Source organism: Chenopodium album, chromosome 22 (genome assembly GCF_948465745.1).
Source record: "Chenopodium album chromosome 22, dcCheAlbu1.1, whole genome shotgun sequence".
In the NCBI taxonomy this organism is placed as follows: Eukaryota; Viridiplantae; Streptophyta; class Magnoliopsida; order Caryophyllales; family Amaranthaceae; genus Chenopodium; species Chenopodium album.
In genome coordinates, this window is record NC_137855.1 from 18,842,007 (window position 1) to 18,860,376 (window position 18,370).

The window sequence follows — 18,370 nt, forward strand, 5'->3', positions numbered from 1 at the left end:
TATACCTATTTGAACCCAATTTTTGTAAGAAGTTTCATAATACAATTAGATCATATTCTTAGCTTAGTTGAGAGCTTCTCTCTCTAGATTTTAGGGGTTAGTTTTAGGAGTAGATTTTAGAGAGAGAAAGTGAAGGATTTCAATGGTGATTGAGAGATTGAAGATCCAATGGTGACAATTGTATTGGAGATCTACTCTATTATCAATGAGCATTTCTAAACTCTATCTCATTTATTGTTTTGTTTAGTATTCATGTTTAGATTGTTTGATTTTTATTAAATTTTGATGATTTGATGGTTGATGTTTGATTAGAGTTATTGTTCTTCTTTGATTGTTGATTCTTTGATTGTTGATTCTTTGATTGTTGATTGTTGATTTCTTTAGTTGTTGATTGAATTGATGATGTTTCTAGAGTAGTTGTTTGGTTAGGGATTTGGTGAAGCTTGTATTATGTAATGGATTGATGTAGATTGGGGATTTTGATGGAGTTGATAGTGTGATTAAATTGGTTAATTGATTATGTGCATGTGTGTGTTTGATTTAGGCTTGATCACTCTAGTTATTCACACTAGATTGCATTGTAAGTTCACATTGATACGGACCATTGATTTGTGGCTTGCATTTACACGATTGAGGTGTCTTGTGATGTTTCCTAGCTAGAGTTTATCGTAGTTGATGCTAGTTAGACCTCTAGGAGAATAACTTGATATGCTCTTTTGGTTGCATAATTAATCTTCCCTCACATTGCTTGACTTAGTCAACTTCCTAAACCAATTTGCTTTGTTCATTGCTAATATTAGTGAATCCTAATCCCTAGCATTTTATTTGCTTGATTTCTTTGTCTTAGTAGTTGTTAGTATCCTCTTTTACCCTTCCTTTTCGACCTAGCTTAGGCACATAATTGAAAGCACTTAGACATTACCGTTCCTTTGGGTTCGACCCTTGACTTACCTCTATACTTGTATTTAGGTTTGTTGAGTGTTTATAAATTTTGTTTGGCTTAGGAGGATTAGTCCAACGACCTAATTTTCCCACGTCAGGGCTCTAGAAGAAAAGGGCACATTTCCTACCCATGAGAGCCGGCTCCTTATTGTACCGGCGTAGTGTCCGGTTGTGCCTCAGCAAGGGGAAGAAGATCAAGTAGAACTTCTCCTTCCACTTGGTCCATTTGGACACCTTGTCCAAAGTCATCAAGTATTGGGGCAGAGTGATAAGAGTATACCACGCCCCATGGCCGCCTGGTGCCTTGCTCATGTAATGCATATGAGCAAAGGCTGCGAAGCTGGGGTCTATGTTTTGAAACTCGCAGGCGGCGATATTGCTTAAAATATTGTCCCACGAGTTTGGGGTGAGCTGCCAAACGCGCAGGTTATACCCCTTTAGAATTTTTCTAATCCCTCTGTGAAGAGGGAACCGAAGGCTAGCTTCTATCACCGCCTTGAAGCAGACGAAATAGTTGTCTGCATTTTCTATATCGTCCCCCAGGCCATCACAACATCCCCAGGCGGAATTATAATATCCCACTCCTTTCCAAAGGGGTATTTCCGCTTGAAAGCTTTAAAGCCGCATTTTAGCAAAGCTCTAACACCCGGCCGGAAGCATCCTTGTCTTCTTTGGGTTGGGAAAGCTTGATGTTTTAGCCGGCTGCTGATAGTCAGCCGAGAAATTGTCTTGGCCAGAGCCAGAAGCCTTTGACCTTGATCTCTCGGCGGCTTCTTCACCACCTGACCCCTCTTCCAACTCTTGAGAGGAGACGGCATCCTCGCCATCCGCCTCCCTTGCTCTTACGTTTCTTGGGGAAGAAGGGGCACCATCAATGGAACCGTTCTGCTCATCCGGACCATCATAGTCCTCATCTCTTACAACCTCATCTGCAGGCACTTCTCTAGCGCGCTGCCGTTTGGGCTTAACAGCCGTTTGTTTCACTCTTGCCATTGTGTCTTGCATAGACACAGAGATGGAGGAATTCAGAGATGAGCAAAGCAATTCAGAGTTACCAAGCAAGAGATTTAACTATTTCACTGCTCTTATTAACGATTTAAGTAAATATATCGATAATTACATAATGAAGTAAAAGTTGGAATCATTGAAATGTTCAAAATTCCAAAATGAAATGTAAAATCAAGTTTGAGATAAACAATTTAGCACTACAATATGATTGTTGTGATAAATATTTAACTCAAAAACAAATGATCATCTAAAGAATTGTTGAACTAGTTCACAATCCAGGAACATTACAATTAAATTGTATATTTAAAGTAGGAATCAAACTGTGCTTGCCATAGTTCGATCCAAGTTTTTTAATGATTTACAAATATCGTTTTGAGGGTATGCATTAGAACAACAACAATTGCGAATATACTAAACAGATACTTAACCAAAGCAGTAGATCAAATGTCATAAGAGTTATAGACTGGAAACGTTCCAAAGTTATCTTTTCTAACAGGATTCAAGGGTTATGAAATCTTGTAAAATGTTTACAAATATATCATAATAGACCCTAAAATCAGAGGTATTATTCCTACAATCGCGTAGAAAAAAAATGTTTGTTGCTCGCGATAGTGTCTTTATAGAAAGAAATGTCTTCCTACAAAGCCAAGATGGAGTAAAGTTGATCTCAATTAGATTCGAGACGAGCAAAAAAAGGATGTGAGTAACACTACATTAGAGACGAAGGCGCATGAAATCAGGTAATTTGATAAAACATGTGTCGAAGCAAGCTAGTTCAACTAGCGAGACTTCTATTGTCCTACTAGAATGAAAGGCTTCAAAGAGTTAAAGAGAATAATTCTATTGTCGCTCATACCTATCGTAGGTTACTTAGGATCGAAACAAACAGTTTGTTGGAATTCTAGTCCAAGGTGGATTTCTAAAATTTTCCTATTGGAATGCTTGGAATCTATACCTACAAGCAAGCTTTGGACAAGTGCCAACTCGGGAAGTGGCTTAAAGCCAAGAAATCCAGAATGGACTCCATGTCTGGAAAGATGTGCTAGTCCATGATAGTCTTACAAATGGGGTCAACCCTATTATTTGTAGAAGCCTATTCGGATTATTCTAGTTTTGGAAATCAAAATCACCTTCATGAAATGTTCTTGATAGATGGCATGTATATGATACAACCTAAGAGTTTTGAAATCCAGGAATTCCTAGAATGTTTTGCAAACTTCAGAAATTCATGGTTTGAAGTAAGCATCAGGGAGTTGGAACATTCATTAGGAAATCAAACAGTTTGATTACCTTTGAAGAATGAAAAGGAATCTTGTAGAGACAAGAAGTTTAGTGGGAGCAATTGGTCTTCTTAGTCTAGTATGTAATTGACATATAGTTCATATGAAATGATATATCAATGCTTGAATAAGTCAAGCAATGGTTAGAAAGATTGTTTCTATATAAAAGACTTATGAGATGTTGAGTACATATTGGGAATTAAAATCCACAAAGTGAATCTTGAAGGATGACTGGACCTAATCAAGAGACTTATGCTGATAAAGTTCTTCACAAGTTCAAGATGCAAGAATCTAAGAGAGGATCTCTTCCCATGTCTCATGTTTTTACACTCAGTAAAACTCAGTGCCTTAAAAGCTAGTAGATTTGAGTTGTAAAGGTAACGTACCTTATGCTTTTGCAAAAGAGTCCATTACATGTGTCATGAAATGTACAAAGCAAGTTGTTACATATGACTTGTGCATGTGCAGCAAGTTTCAAGCTATACAGAATAAGCATACGGAAAGTTACCAAGAACAAATCCTTGAGTGCTTGAGAAGCGTTAAAGGAAATTTTCTAGTTTACGGTGTTAAAGATAAACAAGTTGTCAAAAGGATTTATGGATGCAAGTTTTCCAAACAGGCAAGATGATTCTAGAAGTTGATCTAGATGCAAAATTTTGTCAGTATGGAGAAATACAGTGAGCTTGAAGAGTTCAAAGCAGAGCACTATTGCATGCTCAATGTCACAATATGTGTATTCAGCTATAGTCGGATAGTTTTAGAGGAAGTTCGGATTAAAACGTCATGTGACTAAAGGGTCACCTTTGTCCAAGAACAAAGGAGCCAGGGTCACATCAGAAATCCAAACAAATGGATATGAGATATCGCCTCAATTATGAGATCATTGACCAGCGGGAGGTCACGTTCTGCAAAGTTTTATTATGAGTGAGAAATCACTAAACCTCTTCCATAGACAAAGGTATGAAAGTCATATTAAATTCTTGGATTGAAGTAAATTATGTAATTTAAGTTGTGTATGTTTGAGAAAACATATTACATGAGAAATACATCAATTTGCAGCATTATGTTTAAAACAGAAATTATTATTTCTCTTATTTAATTATGGTTTTGGAAATTAAATAAAATGTCCAAAATAATTATGAATTGATGGGCTCACTAGGTTAATGACCTTTTGAATTGAAACCCCACAGGCGAACAAAATTCATAAATTATTAAAGTTCCTAGTTCGAGATCATTAAAATGGACATAAATGATTTCAATGAATGGACTAGCATGTAAGACTGATTGGATAGCGCAGTTTCATGGGCTATAGGGGCATAGTGATGCTCGGTCAATCACTTGGATATGCATGAATGATGCATGATCGAACTATTGATCTACTTTGAAGTTCAAGTATAGAGCTTCCGTATATATTAGTGGATTCCTTTGACATGAGTGGAACATTGATTTCATTCAATAATGGATGTTATAACTGTGGTACATTCAAACGTCTACCTGTAACTGGAGATTATAAAGGATGTTTCCCGGTTATTTCAGAAGTTGAGTGGGAGGCTTGTTGCCACAAGATTGGATAGAGTCTACCTATTAAATTAGGAAATGTGTCATGGCCACTTGAAGAGGGAGAATTCAGAAAATACGTGGCCGCGTTCAAATGCATTACTCAGTAATCATTTGGTTTTGTAATTCTAACTCAGATTTCAAGAAACGATTCGTAGATTAATATGATCCCGACATGTGATGCAATCATATTATCAAATCGACATATACATTGACTCAAGGAATTTCAATATTGCACCCTTGTCTCAGACAAGTGGGAGATTGAAGGAGTTATGTCTTCATCGTGTGCAATTACTAGATATATAATTGGATCAAATTATGGAGATAATTAAGTCCAGACATTTGGGTCGTCGTTTTGCCATAGCTAGTGGTACTTACGATCTTTGGACTAGTAAAATAGGCCAAAGCCCAATTTGACGGATCCTATAAGGTCACACAAAGGGGCTAGATCGAGCATTAGAGGACGAGGCCCATCATGGGCCTCATCACTCTAGGTGGCCGGCCATATGGAGGAATAAGGAGGGTTTTGGGCTTCGTGCACTAGTCTAATTATAATGGGATTATAAATAGACTAGGTGCCAAGATTTGCGTGTAAGCAATTCACTGATCTTTTGATCAAACCCGAATTAGCAAACACTAAACCCACCCCCTCTCAAAGTCCTCTCTCTCACGGTTTTCTCCTCCTCCTCGGCGCACGGTGGTGTCTCGTGGTGGTGGTGGTTCGTGCGGTGGTCGGTTGTCCGAAAAGGTGGTGATCGCGGTTTTCCTCAATCACTCGACAATCTAGTATTGGTGGACGGCTCGTTCGAATCTCGTGGACTAAGTAGAGGAGCAACACTTGGGGCTCTATTCTCTCCCTGATTTTCCTGTCGAATAGCTACGTGGAATTCACCCTTCAAAGGTATGATTATGTGTCTTGTGTGTTATGCATGTGATTCTTGGGATTAGGTGCTTTATGAATATGATTCATGTTATTTCCGCTGCGTAGTACCTATAAACTCCTACACTTACAACCTATGCATTACAGATTTTTCATGTTGAACCACACCTAGTTGCTGTTTTGGATACTATGTGCACACATACTGATTATTGAGTACTAGGGAGTAAGGTTAGTGTACCTTTTTTTTTTTTAAATTTGTGTTTTTTAAATGTTGATTGTAAAATTTAGTGGAGGTTTAGGAGATATTCGTACTATTTATCTAATGCATGTTTATAGTCACACATGAAGACATCAAATTATCTAGGCATGAGGAAAAAGTTTTTATTATCTAAGGGCCTATTCTCATTGACTGAACTCAGCTGAACTGAACTGAACTGAACTGAACTCAGCTGAACTGAACTGAACTGAACTGAACTGAACTGAACTGAAATGAATATTTTATAAGAGAAGGAAATTAGGAGCTGAATTGAACTGAACTAAACTGAGCTGAACTGAACGCAGCTGAACTGAACGCATCTGAACTGAACTGGACTGAACTGAATTTCAACGTAAGAGAACAGACCCTAACTCTACAATTTTTGCTTTACAATTAGCTAAAGTGGAAAACAAAGAGGAGGGCTGATGACGTCAACTATCTAATGTTAAACCTTGAGTACCACCCTCTAGAATATTCAAATATTAGATCAATTTTAAGCGTGAAGGAAATGTATTCCGTGTGGATTTTAAAATCAATCAAGGTTGTAACTTTTTAGTATACTCCGTAAGACATTTCACATGGAACAAACTTGGAAAACTTGCTTTAAGTTAAAATAGAATATTTACTTCTGAAGTTGTTTTGATCATATTACAACTTTTAGATAATTAAGTTTTGGGATATACGTACGACTTGCAAATATGGTGAAATAATTTCTCAAATAAATGTCAGCTTGGCTAGATTGTCACTAGAGCTCCATCAACAAATAAAAAAACTAGAACAAAATTATCCTTGAGTTTCCAACTCTAGAACTAATTAATAAATAGATAAATAACAAGCAATATAGTAAGTTTGTAAAGAAAATAAGAACTAGAACAAAATTATCCTTGAGTTTTTGCCACAAACTCTAGAACTAATTAATAAATAGAAAAAAAAAAAAGCAATGTAGCAAGTTTGTAACGAAAATAAGAACTAAAACAAAATTATCCTTGAATTTCTGCCACAAACTCTAGAACTAATTAATAAATAGATTAAAAAAAATAAACAAAATAATAAACAAAATAAAAAAAATAAAAAAAAGCAATGTAGAGCGTTTGTAACGAAAATAAAACTAGAACAAAAAACAAATTCTACCAAGTGTTCTTTGTTGGATGCCAATCATACTTTAGAGGGGATAAATTATAAATTAAAATAAAAATTTACCACCTAAATCATTTTTATGGAGAGCGCGAAAAACAGAGAGAAAGTAGGGCTTTCGAGTGAGGAAAATGACTTGCTTCAAAGATCGAATAAAAAATTCAAGAAACGCAGGAGATTGGTGCTCCAATCCCTGAGAATGTTCCTTTGGTTAATTCAGAGGATGTGGTTATGGATACGATGGTGGAGAACACTCCTTTGTCGATTGATAATCGTAAAGTCTCGTATTCGCATGTGACAAAGGGGATTGATAGCTCTGTTAATCCTCTATATGACATGAATATGTCAGATGAGGATGAGATTTCGATGACCAGGAGGGGGAGGAGGAGGATGACCCTTCTTGCCCTACGATCCTGCTATCCAAGGAGAAGAAACGCCGATTGAGGCAGCCCTGGAAGAATGCCCTAATTATAAAATTGTTTGATAAGAAACTTGGCTATGAGGTTCTAATTAAACGATTAAGGATGAAGTGGTGCCTGAAGGGTGATATTGCCCTAATTGATGTTGGATGTGCATACTATATCGTGAGATTTACCAGTCTTGAGGATTATGAATTTGATCTTACTCAGGGCTCGTGGGTGATAGGAGATAGCTATTTGACTATTAGAAAGTGGATTCCAAATTTCATCCCAGATGAGAAACCAATTAAATCGCTCACGGCGTGGGTGCGCATTCCGAATCTCTCGGTGGAGTATTTTGATAGGAGCTTTCTTCATCAGATTGGTTCTCAAATTGGGAAGGTGATTCGTATTGATAAACATACTGAGGCTCAGAGCAGAGGGCAATTCGTTCAATTCAGCATTGAAGTCGACCTGTCTAAGCCCCTTCTGTCTCGATTTCGTTTACATGAAAAGGTTTGGCGTGTCCAGTATGAGGGTTTAAGGTTAATTTGTTTCAAATGTGGCAAATTGGGACATAAAGAAGACCAATGTGTTAAATTTCACAATGATGAAGCTTCTCTACACGAAAAGAATCTGGTTACTCAAGAGAATAATGAAAAGCAAGGAGGCATTCAAAGTCATACTAGTAAGCCTTAGGAGAAGGAAGCTTATGGTTCCTGGATGATTGTTCAACGGAACAATAGAAAACAGCCTATTAAGGGGAAGGTGGACCAGAATCCAAGAACAAAGCAGGATATTAACAGGAAAAGCAGTGCTTTGAATAAAGCAGGTCAAGGTGATATTGACTCTTCTAAGAAGACCTTACAGTCAGGGAGTAGAAGTCCAAAACAAATTCATAGTCAAGCTGGGTCTCGATTTAATGTCCTTCAAGTGGAGGAGGAAGAGATGGTAAGTCCATCGGTGTTACCAGTAAATAGACAGGTGGTGAGTAATGTGGTGGATCAGTTTGATTTAGGCATGGTACCCCATGTGAGTACAGTGAATTTAGAAGAAGATGATGTGATGGATAATGTAAATTTCCCAATTCAAAAGAATGTCGATTTTGATCAGTTTAATTTAGATGCTGAAGGGTCGGTGATTGGCCTGGGTGATTCTTCGAGCAAAGAGATGGATGTTAAGTTGGGGAGTTCTCCTATGAGGCAGGATTTGGAGAATTTGGTGCATAATATTGGTGAGCAAAATTATGGAAAAAATCTGGATGATATTTCTATTAATTCCTTGCCAAAAGATAATATTCCTTATAATAAAAGATTACCATTAACAGCCTATAATAAAAATTTGGTGTCTATGAATGGTAGAGTGATAAGGAAACAAGATAATAAAAAGATTTTGTTGCCTTATTCTAAGGTAAGGACTAACGCTGGAAAGAAAAATTGGGTAGAAGTTGCTTCTCGAACTCCTTCTGCCTTGCAAAAGAATTTTGGAAATAGTGTGAGCTTGGGAGAGGCTTCTTTGCAGAGCTCTAATGAATCCGATCAATGTTCCGATTACGTTGGAGACTCGTATTCCTCCGACATACGAGATGTTCATCGATTACCCGACGGAGGGTCCAACCCTGGTGTCGTGTCACCCATTGGCCAACAAGAGGCATCTGGAAGTGTTTGCATTCCTTCCTCCGATGCACAACCCTCCGAATCTCCTGGCTTCGTTCCGGATCCCAAACGAGTATCTCTCAATCATGCCTAGAGTTCCTTTGAACAGCTATGATCGATATCCCTCTTTTCCATCGTTTAATATGTCTTTAAAACTATTAATTTGGAATGTTCAGGGTGTTGGAAATAAGCTCTCTTTAATTAGAGAACTTGTGAGAATTAATAGACCTTCTGTGCTAGTTTTAGTCGAGACTCACATGAGTGGGGAGCAAGCTCAAAATATTTGTAATCAGATTCAATTTGATGGCCATGTTCGTGTAGATGCTCAAGGATTTGTTGGTGGTATTTGGGTTTTCTGGCATGAGGATGAGTTGACAGTTACTACCTATGATACTCATACTCAACATGTTACCGTTCGTATTCAGTGAGTAGGGGAGGAACCCTGGTTGTTCTCTGCCATCTATGCTAGCCCGAATAGTCGTTTGCGGCAAGATCTCTGGAGGGAACTTGAGAAAATACAGGATAATTACTCGGGTCCATGGTTAATGGCGGGTGATTTCAATGAAACTTCAAGCATGTCTGAGCGTAATAGTGCTAGAGGGTCTGAGATGGTTCGAAGGTGTAAAGAGTTCAATGATTTGATTCAAAATAATAGCTTTATCGACTTGGGTTGCTCAGGCCCGAGTCACACTTGGTTTAGAGGTAATTCTCCTTCTTCTTTCAAATCATCAAGGCTAGATCGAGGGCTTGTGAATGAAGATTGGCGTTTGAGATTTCCAGAGGGTGCTGTGCGTAATTTACCCAAGTCTCGAAGTGATCACTGCCCCATTCTTGTGAGCACTACGGGGTTTGCTCCCATTCCCACAAAGTTAAAACCTTTTAGGTTTCATGCTGCTTGGATGAATCATAAATTTTTTGACTCCTTTGTGCGTGCTAAGTGGGATGTCGATGCTCCTCTCATCCCCTTTCATAAACAATTTGCTGGTCTTTTGAATGATTGGAATCGTGAGGTTTTTCATAACATTTTTCGAAAAAAGAGTGAACTTTGGGCTCGTTTAGAGGGTATTCAGCGTAGATTGGCTCAAGGTAGAGATCGTCATTTGATTAAACTTGAGGCTATTTTGCGTAGAGAGATGGATGATGTTTTGGCTCAAGAAGAGCTTCTCTGGTTCCAAAAGTCACGGCTAGATGCAATAGGATTGAGACCCTTATGAGTTCGTCAGGGGAGTGGGTTCATTGTCCTACTGCTGTGAAGAATATGGTGCTTCATTATTGGAAAGGTCTTTTTCAAGAAGAACCTTCTGATTTTGTTGGGGAGAGATTACTCCTAGATCAATTCCCGTATATTGTTGAAGCGGATAGGCATGAAATTTCGAGGCCTTTTGTGGATGTCGAAGTCAGAAAAGCCCTCATGAGTATGAAGCCTTTCAAGGCCCCGGGTCCGGATGGTTTTCAACCGCTTTTTTATCAAAAATATTGGGAGTTGGTTGCTCCTAATTTAATCCGGCTGGTCAAAGATGTTCTTGAAGGAAAGAGCTTTCCGGATGGGCTAAATGATGCTTTTTTGGTGCTAATTCCGAAGATTGATGTCCCTCAACGTCCTAATAATTTTAGGCCGATTGGTTTGTGTAACATCACTTATAAGTTGGTAACAAAAGTGATTGTTAATCGTCTTAAGGTTCTCCTTCCTACTCTTATTTCTCCAACCCAATGTAGTTTTGTTCCAAAGCGTCAAATTTCGGATAATATTATTATTGTCCAAGAAATGCTACATTCTATGAGAAATAGAAAGGGTAAAGTTAGTTGGATGGTGGTTAAAATTGATTTCGAAAAAGCCTACGATCTCCCTCGATGGAGTTTTATTAGAGAATCGCTTCTTGAGTTGAGATTGCCTCAATCTATGGTTGATCTTGTGATGAATTGTATCTCTTCGGCGAAGCTTCAAATTTTGTGGAATGGTGAGCCAACGGAAGCTTTCTCCCCTAGTAGAGGTATTAGACAAGGAGATCCCCTTTCGTTATATTTATATGTAATATGTATGGAACGGCTAGCCCATTTGATTGAACATGAGGTTCGGTTTGGTGGGTGGAAACCTATTCGAGCGAGTAGACAAGGTCCGGAGGTGTCTCATTTAGCCTTTGCGAATGACCTTATCCTATTTTGTGAAGCATCGGTGGAGCAAGCTGAAATTATGAAGAGTTGCTTGGATAGATTTTGTAATGCCTCCGGGAGCAAAGTGAGCTTTGATAAGTCTTGCGTTTTCTTCTCGGGCAATACTTGTCATGATGTAAGACCTGCTATATGTGAGACCCTAAGCATGGATAGTACGGAAGATTTGGGTACTTACCTTGGTGTACCTACTATTAATGGCCGAACCTCGAAGCAAGATTATCAATATTTGATTGATAAAATTAATTCGAAGCTGGCAGGGTGGAAGTCGAAGACTCTATCGATGGCTGGAAGGGCGACCTTAGCTCAAGCATGCTTATCCTCAATTCCCTATTACACTATGCAAACTACAAAATTACCTCGTACAACTTGTGATGAGATAGATAAAAAAACGAGGCGATTTTTGTGGGGCGGAGATGATGAGAATCGAAAAATTCACCTAGTAGCTTGGGAGAATGTTTCGAAGCAAAAATCTGAAGGGGGTTTGGGACTCCGTTCTATGAGACAAGCTAATGCGGCTTTCCTTTCAAAGTTGGGGTGGAGAGTTCTTACTGAACCTCAGGCTTTATGGGCAAGGGTGTTGAGAAGTAAATATTGTGATGGCCATTGCGATGTAGAGATGTTTAAGGATAAGGGCAATTCTTCTAATGTTTGGAAGAGGATTGTGGAAAATATAGATGTTCTTAAGAAAGGGGTTAGTATGGCGGTAGGAAATGGAAAACATACCTCTTTTTGGAGACATAGATGGGCTGGAAAAATTCCTTTGATTGAGTTGGCTGATCCTGCTATTCCTACAAATTTACTTGATGCTTCTGTGAATGAAATGTGGGACTGCAATGTTGGGTGGCGTATGGAACTCTTTGCTGATTTTCTCCCAAGTGCTGCTCTGGAAGAAATAGCCTCCCATGAGTTTATTGAAGATGATGAGGCGGTTGATGAAGTCTTTTGGAATGGAGAGTCTTCTGGTAAGTTTACTATTAGTTCAGCCATCAACATAATTAGGAATGCTACTCCTATTGATGATGATGTCAAGAGAGGCTGGAAAGCTCTATGGAAAGCGCCAATTCCTCAACGTATTCGAATGTTTCTTTGGCTTGCAATTCAAGATAGAATTTTGTCAAATTCCAATAGGTTCATTCGTAATCTTACTACAGATCCTAGATGCAAGATTTGTGGTGCTGCAGAGGAGAATATTAGTCATATTTTTCGTGAGTGTATTGCTGCTAAGGCAATTTGGCTAAGGCTTGGCCGGAACTTGACGAGCCTAGATATGAACATGAATTGTTCAGAATGGATCATGTTCCATATTGAATGTAAGTCTGAGGTTGAAGAGCAGCGTGCTATTATGTTTGCTGTGACTTTATGGTGGTTATGGAGGTGGAGGAACGAGAAAATTTTCTCCCAATCTCCTAGAATCCCCATTAATCAAGTTGCATTTTTATGTGCTAGGGTGGGTGATATTAAGAGAGCTATTGTCTCACCTCTTGGAAAAGAAGTTCAAGGTTTGTCCAGACGTCGAGAGGTTTTTGTGAGGTGGGAGTTCCCTCGAGTAGGATGGGTTCGTTTGAACACGGATGGCGCTTCAAAAGGGAATCCGGGTAAGGCTGGGGCTGGAGGGATCATTCGAGGATGTGATGGTGAGGTTTTCCAGCTTTTTGCTTCTAATTGTGGTGTTTGTTCGAACACCAAGGCTGAGCTCTTTGGTGTGCTTCGTGGTCTGGCTTTGGCTTGGAATTCTGGGCATAGACGTGTTCAGTTGACCGTGGATTATGAGGTTGTTGTGCGCTTCTTGGTGGAGGAAGAGCCTCCACACTCTCCTTTCATTCATCTAATTCGGAAATGTAAATCTCTCCTCTCGCGACAAGGTTGGGAAGTGTCTATTGGGCATTGCTATAGGGAAGCTAATCAGGCGGCGGATTGGTTGGCTAACTATGGTGTTGGAGATTCTTGAGGCGGAGGTTGGAGATTGGAGATTCTTGAGGCGGAGGTTGGAGATTCTTGAGGCGGTCCCTAGGGATCTTCGGGCCGTTTTATTGGAGGACTTAAGTGGTGTTGCTAGAGCTCGGCTTGTTCCCATGGATAGGGGTTGAGTCACGGCTTGCTGGCTGGGGTTTTTTGTTCTTGTTTTTACTGCTTTGTTTGCTTGTTCTTTTATTTCTGTCTGTTTTCTTTTCCGTCTTGTTTTTTATTTCGGGCTTGTTCCCTCTCATTCACCAAAAAAAAAAATCATACTTTAGAGGGTTGTTCTCTAAATCAATCAAATGATATTCTTGTACATCCTACAATATAAAAGTAATGGACATATATGAATTAAATATACAAAAATTATAGTTAAAAAACTATATCAAATTCCATGTATAAATTTAGTAAAGAAGAGATAGATAAATAATCATACGTTAAAAATTTACCTGTTGTACTTGTCCCTCTACACATATCTTGGGCATGTACTCTGAAATAGCTGATAAATTAGTTCTAGTGTGTTGTGAATCATCACTTGTTGACATAGACATAGTGTTGCAAGCATGTTGGGAAGAGGCATTATATGATTCCATGTCATTACTTGCAGTTAGAGGGTCATCAGAATAGTCATCACTACTAGCAAAATTTGACGCGGGTGATGGAGATATATTTGGGGCTTCTATGCAAGTGTGTTTGTTGTGACCCGGTTTGTGACATATTCCGCAAGTACATTTTGATTTCTTCATTTTCCCCTTTACATTAACTACTACTTCCGGGTCTCCAATGCCAATAGGGGTATTCTTATTATGGTTACCTTTTTTCTGAGTTGCTTCTTTGCCTTTTTGGAATTCAATCAATATCTTTGCATAATGATCCTTCATTTTATCATACATCTCTTGGTTTCTTGAAGCAAATAGATTTACTTTGGAGGAAAAACCATTCAAATTAAAGATAAAAACCTACTCATTTCTTGTGACTCGTCATTTTCAGTTGTTGTTGTTGTTGTTGTTTCTCCTTCAATGACATTATCCGTAGCATATTTTGTCCACTTCTTATATATACAACCAGCTGGTATTTGCTTCATTTTTGCATATTTCATCACTGCAAACATGTGTCGACATGGATATCCTATTGACTCCAATTTTAGGCAACAACAAGACATAGTATCAAATTTATCATGGCGAATCACAAGGTATTGCCTGTCTTCTACATAGACTTCATCTAACCAGTAAAAAATGGGTTGTTGATCACTTGTGGGGTTGGGTGATTCTTCTGCAACCTCTACGAGAACAACCATTACATGGTATCAAATTTAGACAACAATAATATAGTACATAGTATCAAATTTATCATGACGAATCACAAGGTACTGCTTATAATTTGAATCAACTTCATCTAACCAATAAAAATGGATTGTTGATTACCTGTGGACTCGGGAGATTCCTCAACGACCTCTACGACAACAAACATTGCTTCGGCCTCTATCTCTTTGCATAAGATTTGAAAAGACTTTCTGGTATATATTGATGCAACATGTTTTTTGACATTGCAGAATGTGCCCGTCAAGACAGGTTCCGAATATAGCGTTGTGAAATCATCAGTTCCATTATCAAATCGCATATCTTTGATTGAAGCGTCAAAGAGTTGAAAGAATCTGTAAAGCATTATTTTTTGATCTAATACTTTTTTCAATGTTTTATTCATCGACTCACAACGCTGCGTGCTCCGCATGCCTAAAAATATTTATGTTAATCTTTAAAGGAACGACTAGGTATCTATGAGCTAATTTTAGTAACTTTGTCTCAAAAAAAAAATAAATAAAAAAAATAAAAAATAAAAAAAAATCTAATTTTATTAACCAAAGCAGAAACTTGGGCATGATTTAACTAGGCATCACAATAACAAATGTCAGTAGCATTAATCACAATGCATGGTTAAAAAATGTCAATGTCAAATAACATCTCTAAACTACTATAATTAATGATAACAAAGAAACTCAAATTTTAGACACTTAAGCCCATTCTCTATTTAACCAAATTAAAAAGTTCCATCTCTAGACTACTAGAATTAATGATAAATTAAAATCTTCAACTAATTGGCCAAAGTAAGTGAAAATAAATTACCTGCAAAAAAATAACCGCGCATATAAGCTTCTGCCCATTTTTCTTTGTCTTCATACAATTGAGTCGCCCACTTTGAATTTTCGAGTTTAAATTTGGTTATGAGTTCTTTCCAAGCCTTTTCAAAATCATCCGACACTCTGTATCTATCAAGACATCTTATAAAACAATTTCCAAATTCTTTTCCACCGTTTGACTTCACATTTCGCATTAAATGCCATAAGCATAACCTGTGCTTAGTGTTAGGGAGGACTTCTTTAATAGTATTAGCCATGGCTTTATCACCATCTGTTAATAATGTTTTTGGTTTTAGTCCATCTCCTGCTTGAATTAGTTGTTCCAACACCCAAGTATAAGTATCTTCCTTCTCATCAACGATAAGTGCACAACCAAATATTACTGTTCTCCGATTATTATTAACACGCACTAGTACTACAAATGGCTTATTGTAGACATTACATTTATATGTTGTATCAAAAGCTAGATTATGTCCATAGGTTTCATAATCCACCCTAGATGCTCCATCACACCAAAATAACTTTTCCAAATTATTAGATTTTTTACGAGTGTAAGAAATAAAAAAAATTAAGATAGTACACCTTTTTACCTATCAAATATGCTAACACAGCTTCTGCATCCCCACCTTCAACTTCTTGTTGTCTAGTTCTTTCAACAAAATTATACAAGTCTTGCTTCAAGAAAGTAAGTGCTTCATGTCCTCCTACTTGATTAACCATATGTCTCAATATACTGCTTTGATTGATTCCAAAATTTTAATTTTGGGTAATTACAATTCTATCGGCATCTTTTATTATCCTATGAGACCTGCATAATATATTAAAATTGAAGGGTAGTACAATTTGATTTTTCCTTAAATATAAGACAACTTATTGTAATTAAATTTAGTGCATCCAAAATTGCCTTTGTTAAAAACATAATTTTTCCAAATCTCATAAATCTATGATTACATTAATATCAAATTCAAGTTAACTGAAAGAAGTACTACATAACTCAATTCCATATCAAATTCATAACATGAAGGCCAAATTATACAATGATTATTTGTTATTTTTATTATTTTTTTTAAGTAGGATGATGAAAATTTTAAAACTATCCATACTAAATTTGAACACCTATAATACAAATATTAAGTTGAACACAAATATTCATTTATGTGTCTATACATATAATTTACATGATACATTATACTTCGTATGATACAATTGTATTAAAAAAAATTACAATATGAAATTTTTTTAATCAATCATACCTGATATATGGCACATGCTTTGGATGCACTAGAGGGTGTGAATGTTCTCCAGTGAAGTGATATAATTTCCAAATATTGTCACCTCTGATAAATTTGACTCGCATTTTTGCTTCACAATTAAATCGTGTTATTTTCTTCGGAATTTTCTTTCTTCCCTCTAAATTATCCCATTTGGCACCTCGACAACCTTGGGCTTCACATACAAATGGGCAAGAAGTTGGATGTCCGTCAACAGTACTATATCGTGGACTCCTTTTTCTTATGCTAAAACCCTTGATTTTTGCATAGATCGAATAAAATTCTTCACATGCTTCCAAGGAATAGAACTCCAATGATTTCATGTCTGTTTCGTCAAAATCCTTGAGAGGTTTTTTAAAAGAATCCCATGTATTGTCATCAAAAAAATAGTCAAGAGTTTTTTCACTTGGTTCCACTGGCAAAGATATTTCATTATCTTCATCCATATTTTTTTTTATAAAGAATTCATCCATGTTTTTGATTTGTTTATTAAAGATTCAGGTATTTTAAACCAAAGTAGATGGATTTTTATTTTAAGATAGATGGGTTTTTTATATAAAAAATTTAAAATATAACTGTAGATTTTTTTCAAAATTATATATATATATTTCAACGTTGTCTTTTTTTTTTTGTTTGGTTTTTCAATTGGCAAAATTTCAACGGTTTATATATATATATATATATATCAACCGGTTATTGCCTCCAAATAATCTGTTAGAAATGATACATGCACCGATTCGGCATTAGATTAAACGTGTGCATTGAGTTTTGAGTCTCAATTCAATGATACTCTTGATCTATAATCACATCATACTTATTTGTTTCGGGTAATATAAACTTGCCAATTTTATGATAATTTTATTCTTAATACACCCCTTAAATACCTTACTACTATTTTTGACAACAAAATAAATTACAAATAAAGAAAAGTCATACTCCAATATACACGAGAAGATTTTTTTTTTTTTGACGGCATATACACGAGAAGATAGTGTATTTGCACACCCTTGAAAATGAAAAGAATAAAAAAAAAATTAAAAAATGTTTTTCGCCTAAAAAAAATAAAAATAATAATAGTATTCGGTTGACCCAATAATATAGGAAGGGTGGGATACTAATGTTTTGGCTAAAAAGATGAACAACCTAGGAATGTTATCTTTATATATATATATATATATTGGAATTTATGTATATAGTGTGAAAAGAATCAAAAATAAATTTGAAATATTGAGAAAATAAATGTTAGAATATATTCATCATATATCCATACTTATCATATTAATTTTACAAGCTAAGAGGTATGGAGTACACGCTATGCATGTACCATATAAAAAACTTGTATTTGCACACCCTTGAAAATGAAAAGAATAAAAATAAATAAATAAATAAATAAAAATTAAAAAACGGTTTTCACCTCCAAAAAAAAATAAATAAATAAATAAAATAAAATAAAATAGTATTCGGTTCTTGTCAAAAAAAAAAAATAGTATTCGGTTGACCCAATTATATAGGAAGGGTGGGATACTAATATTTTGGCTAAAAAGATGAACAACCTAGGATTGTTATCTTCATATATATATATTGGAATTTATGTATATAGTGTGAAAAGAATCAAAAATAAATTTGAAATATTGAGAAAATAAATGTTAGAATATATTCATCATATATCCATACTTATCATATTAATTGTACAAGCTAAGAGGTATGGAGTACTCGCTATGCAT

General features: G+C 36.5%; 3 protein-coding genes across 3 annotated transcripts; 2 read left to right on the plus strand and 1 right to left on the minus strand.

The window, feature by feature from the left end:
• Positions 1 to 7,581: 7,581 nt before the first annotated feature.
• On the plus strand, positions 7,582 to 8,154 carry LOC145604053 (uncharacterized). Its single transcript, XM_081660006.1, has one exon. It carries the CDS (start codon positions 7,582 to 7,584, stop codon positions 8,152 to 8,154), a length of 573 nt encoding a protein of 190 aa, XP_081516132.1.
• A 1,501-nt stretch (positions 8,155 to 9,655) lies between these two features.
• LOC145604054 (uncharacterized) lies at positions 9,656 to 10,324 on the plus strand. Its single transcript, XM_081660007.1, has one exon. The coding sequence runs from the start codon at positions 9,656 to 9,658 to the stop codon at positions 10,322 to 10,324; it is 669 nt and encodes a 222-aa protein (XP_081516133.1).
• Positions 10,325 to 14,178: 3,854 nt separating this feature from the next.
• LOC145604056 (protein FAR1-RELATED SEQUENCE 5-like) lies at positions 14,179 to 17,092 on the minus strand. The gene is made up of 5 exons (XM_081660008.1): positions 16,629 to 17,092; positions 15,966 to 16,108; positions 15,362 to 15,790; positions 14,663 to 14,860; positions 14,179 to 14,519 (listed from the first exon to the last, which is right to left on the minus strand). The coding sequence occupies exons 1-5, from the start codon at positions 17,090 to 17,092 to the stop codon at positions 14,179 to 14,181; spliced, it is 1,575 nt and encodes a 524-aa protein (XP_081516134.1).
• Between the last annotated feature and the right edge of the window lie 1,278 nt (positions 17,093 to 18,370).

Bases quoted from the DNA above. Each gene is read 5' to 3' on its own strand.
- LOC145604053 (XM_081660006.1), top strand. From the start codon at position 7,582: ATGAAGTGGTGCCTGAAGGGTGATATTGCCCTAATTGATGTTGGATGT.
- LOC145604054 (XM_081660007.1), top strand. From the start codon at position 9,656: ATGGCGGGTGATTTCAATGAAACTTCAAGCATGTCTGAGCGTAATAGT.
- LOC145604056 (XM_081660008.1), bottom strand. From the start codon at position 17,092: ATGGATGAAGATAATGAAATATCTTTGCCAGTGGAACCAAGTGAAAAA. The intron at 16,109-16,628 runs GTATGATTGATT...CAATCAAAGCAG, and splicing joins AAGCATGTGCCATATATCAG to TATATTGAGACATATGGTTA. The intron at 14,861-15,361 runs GTAATTTATTTT...CTTCAATCAAAG, and splicing joins GCGCGGTTATTTTTTTGCAG to ATATGCGATTTGATAATGGA.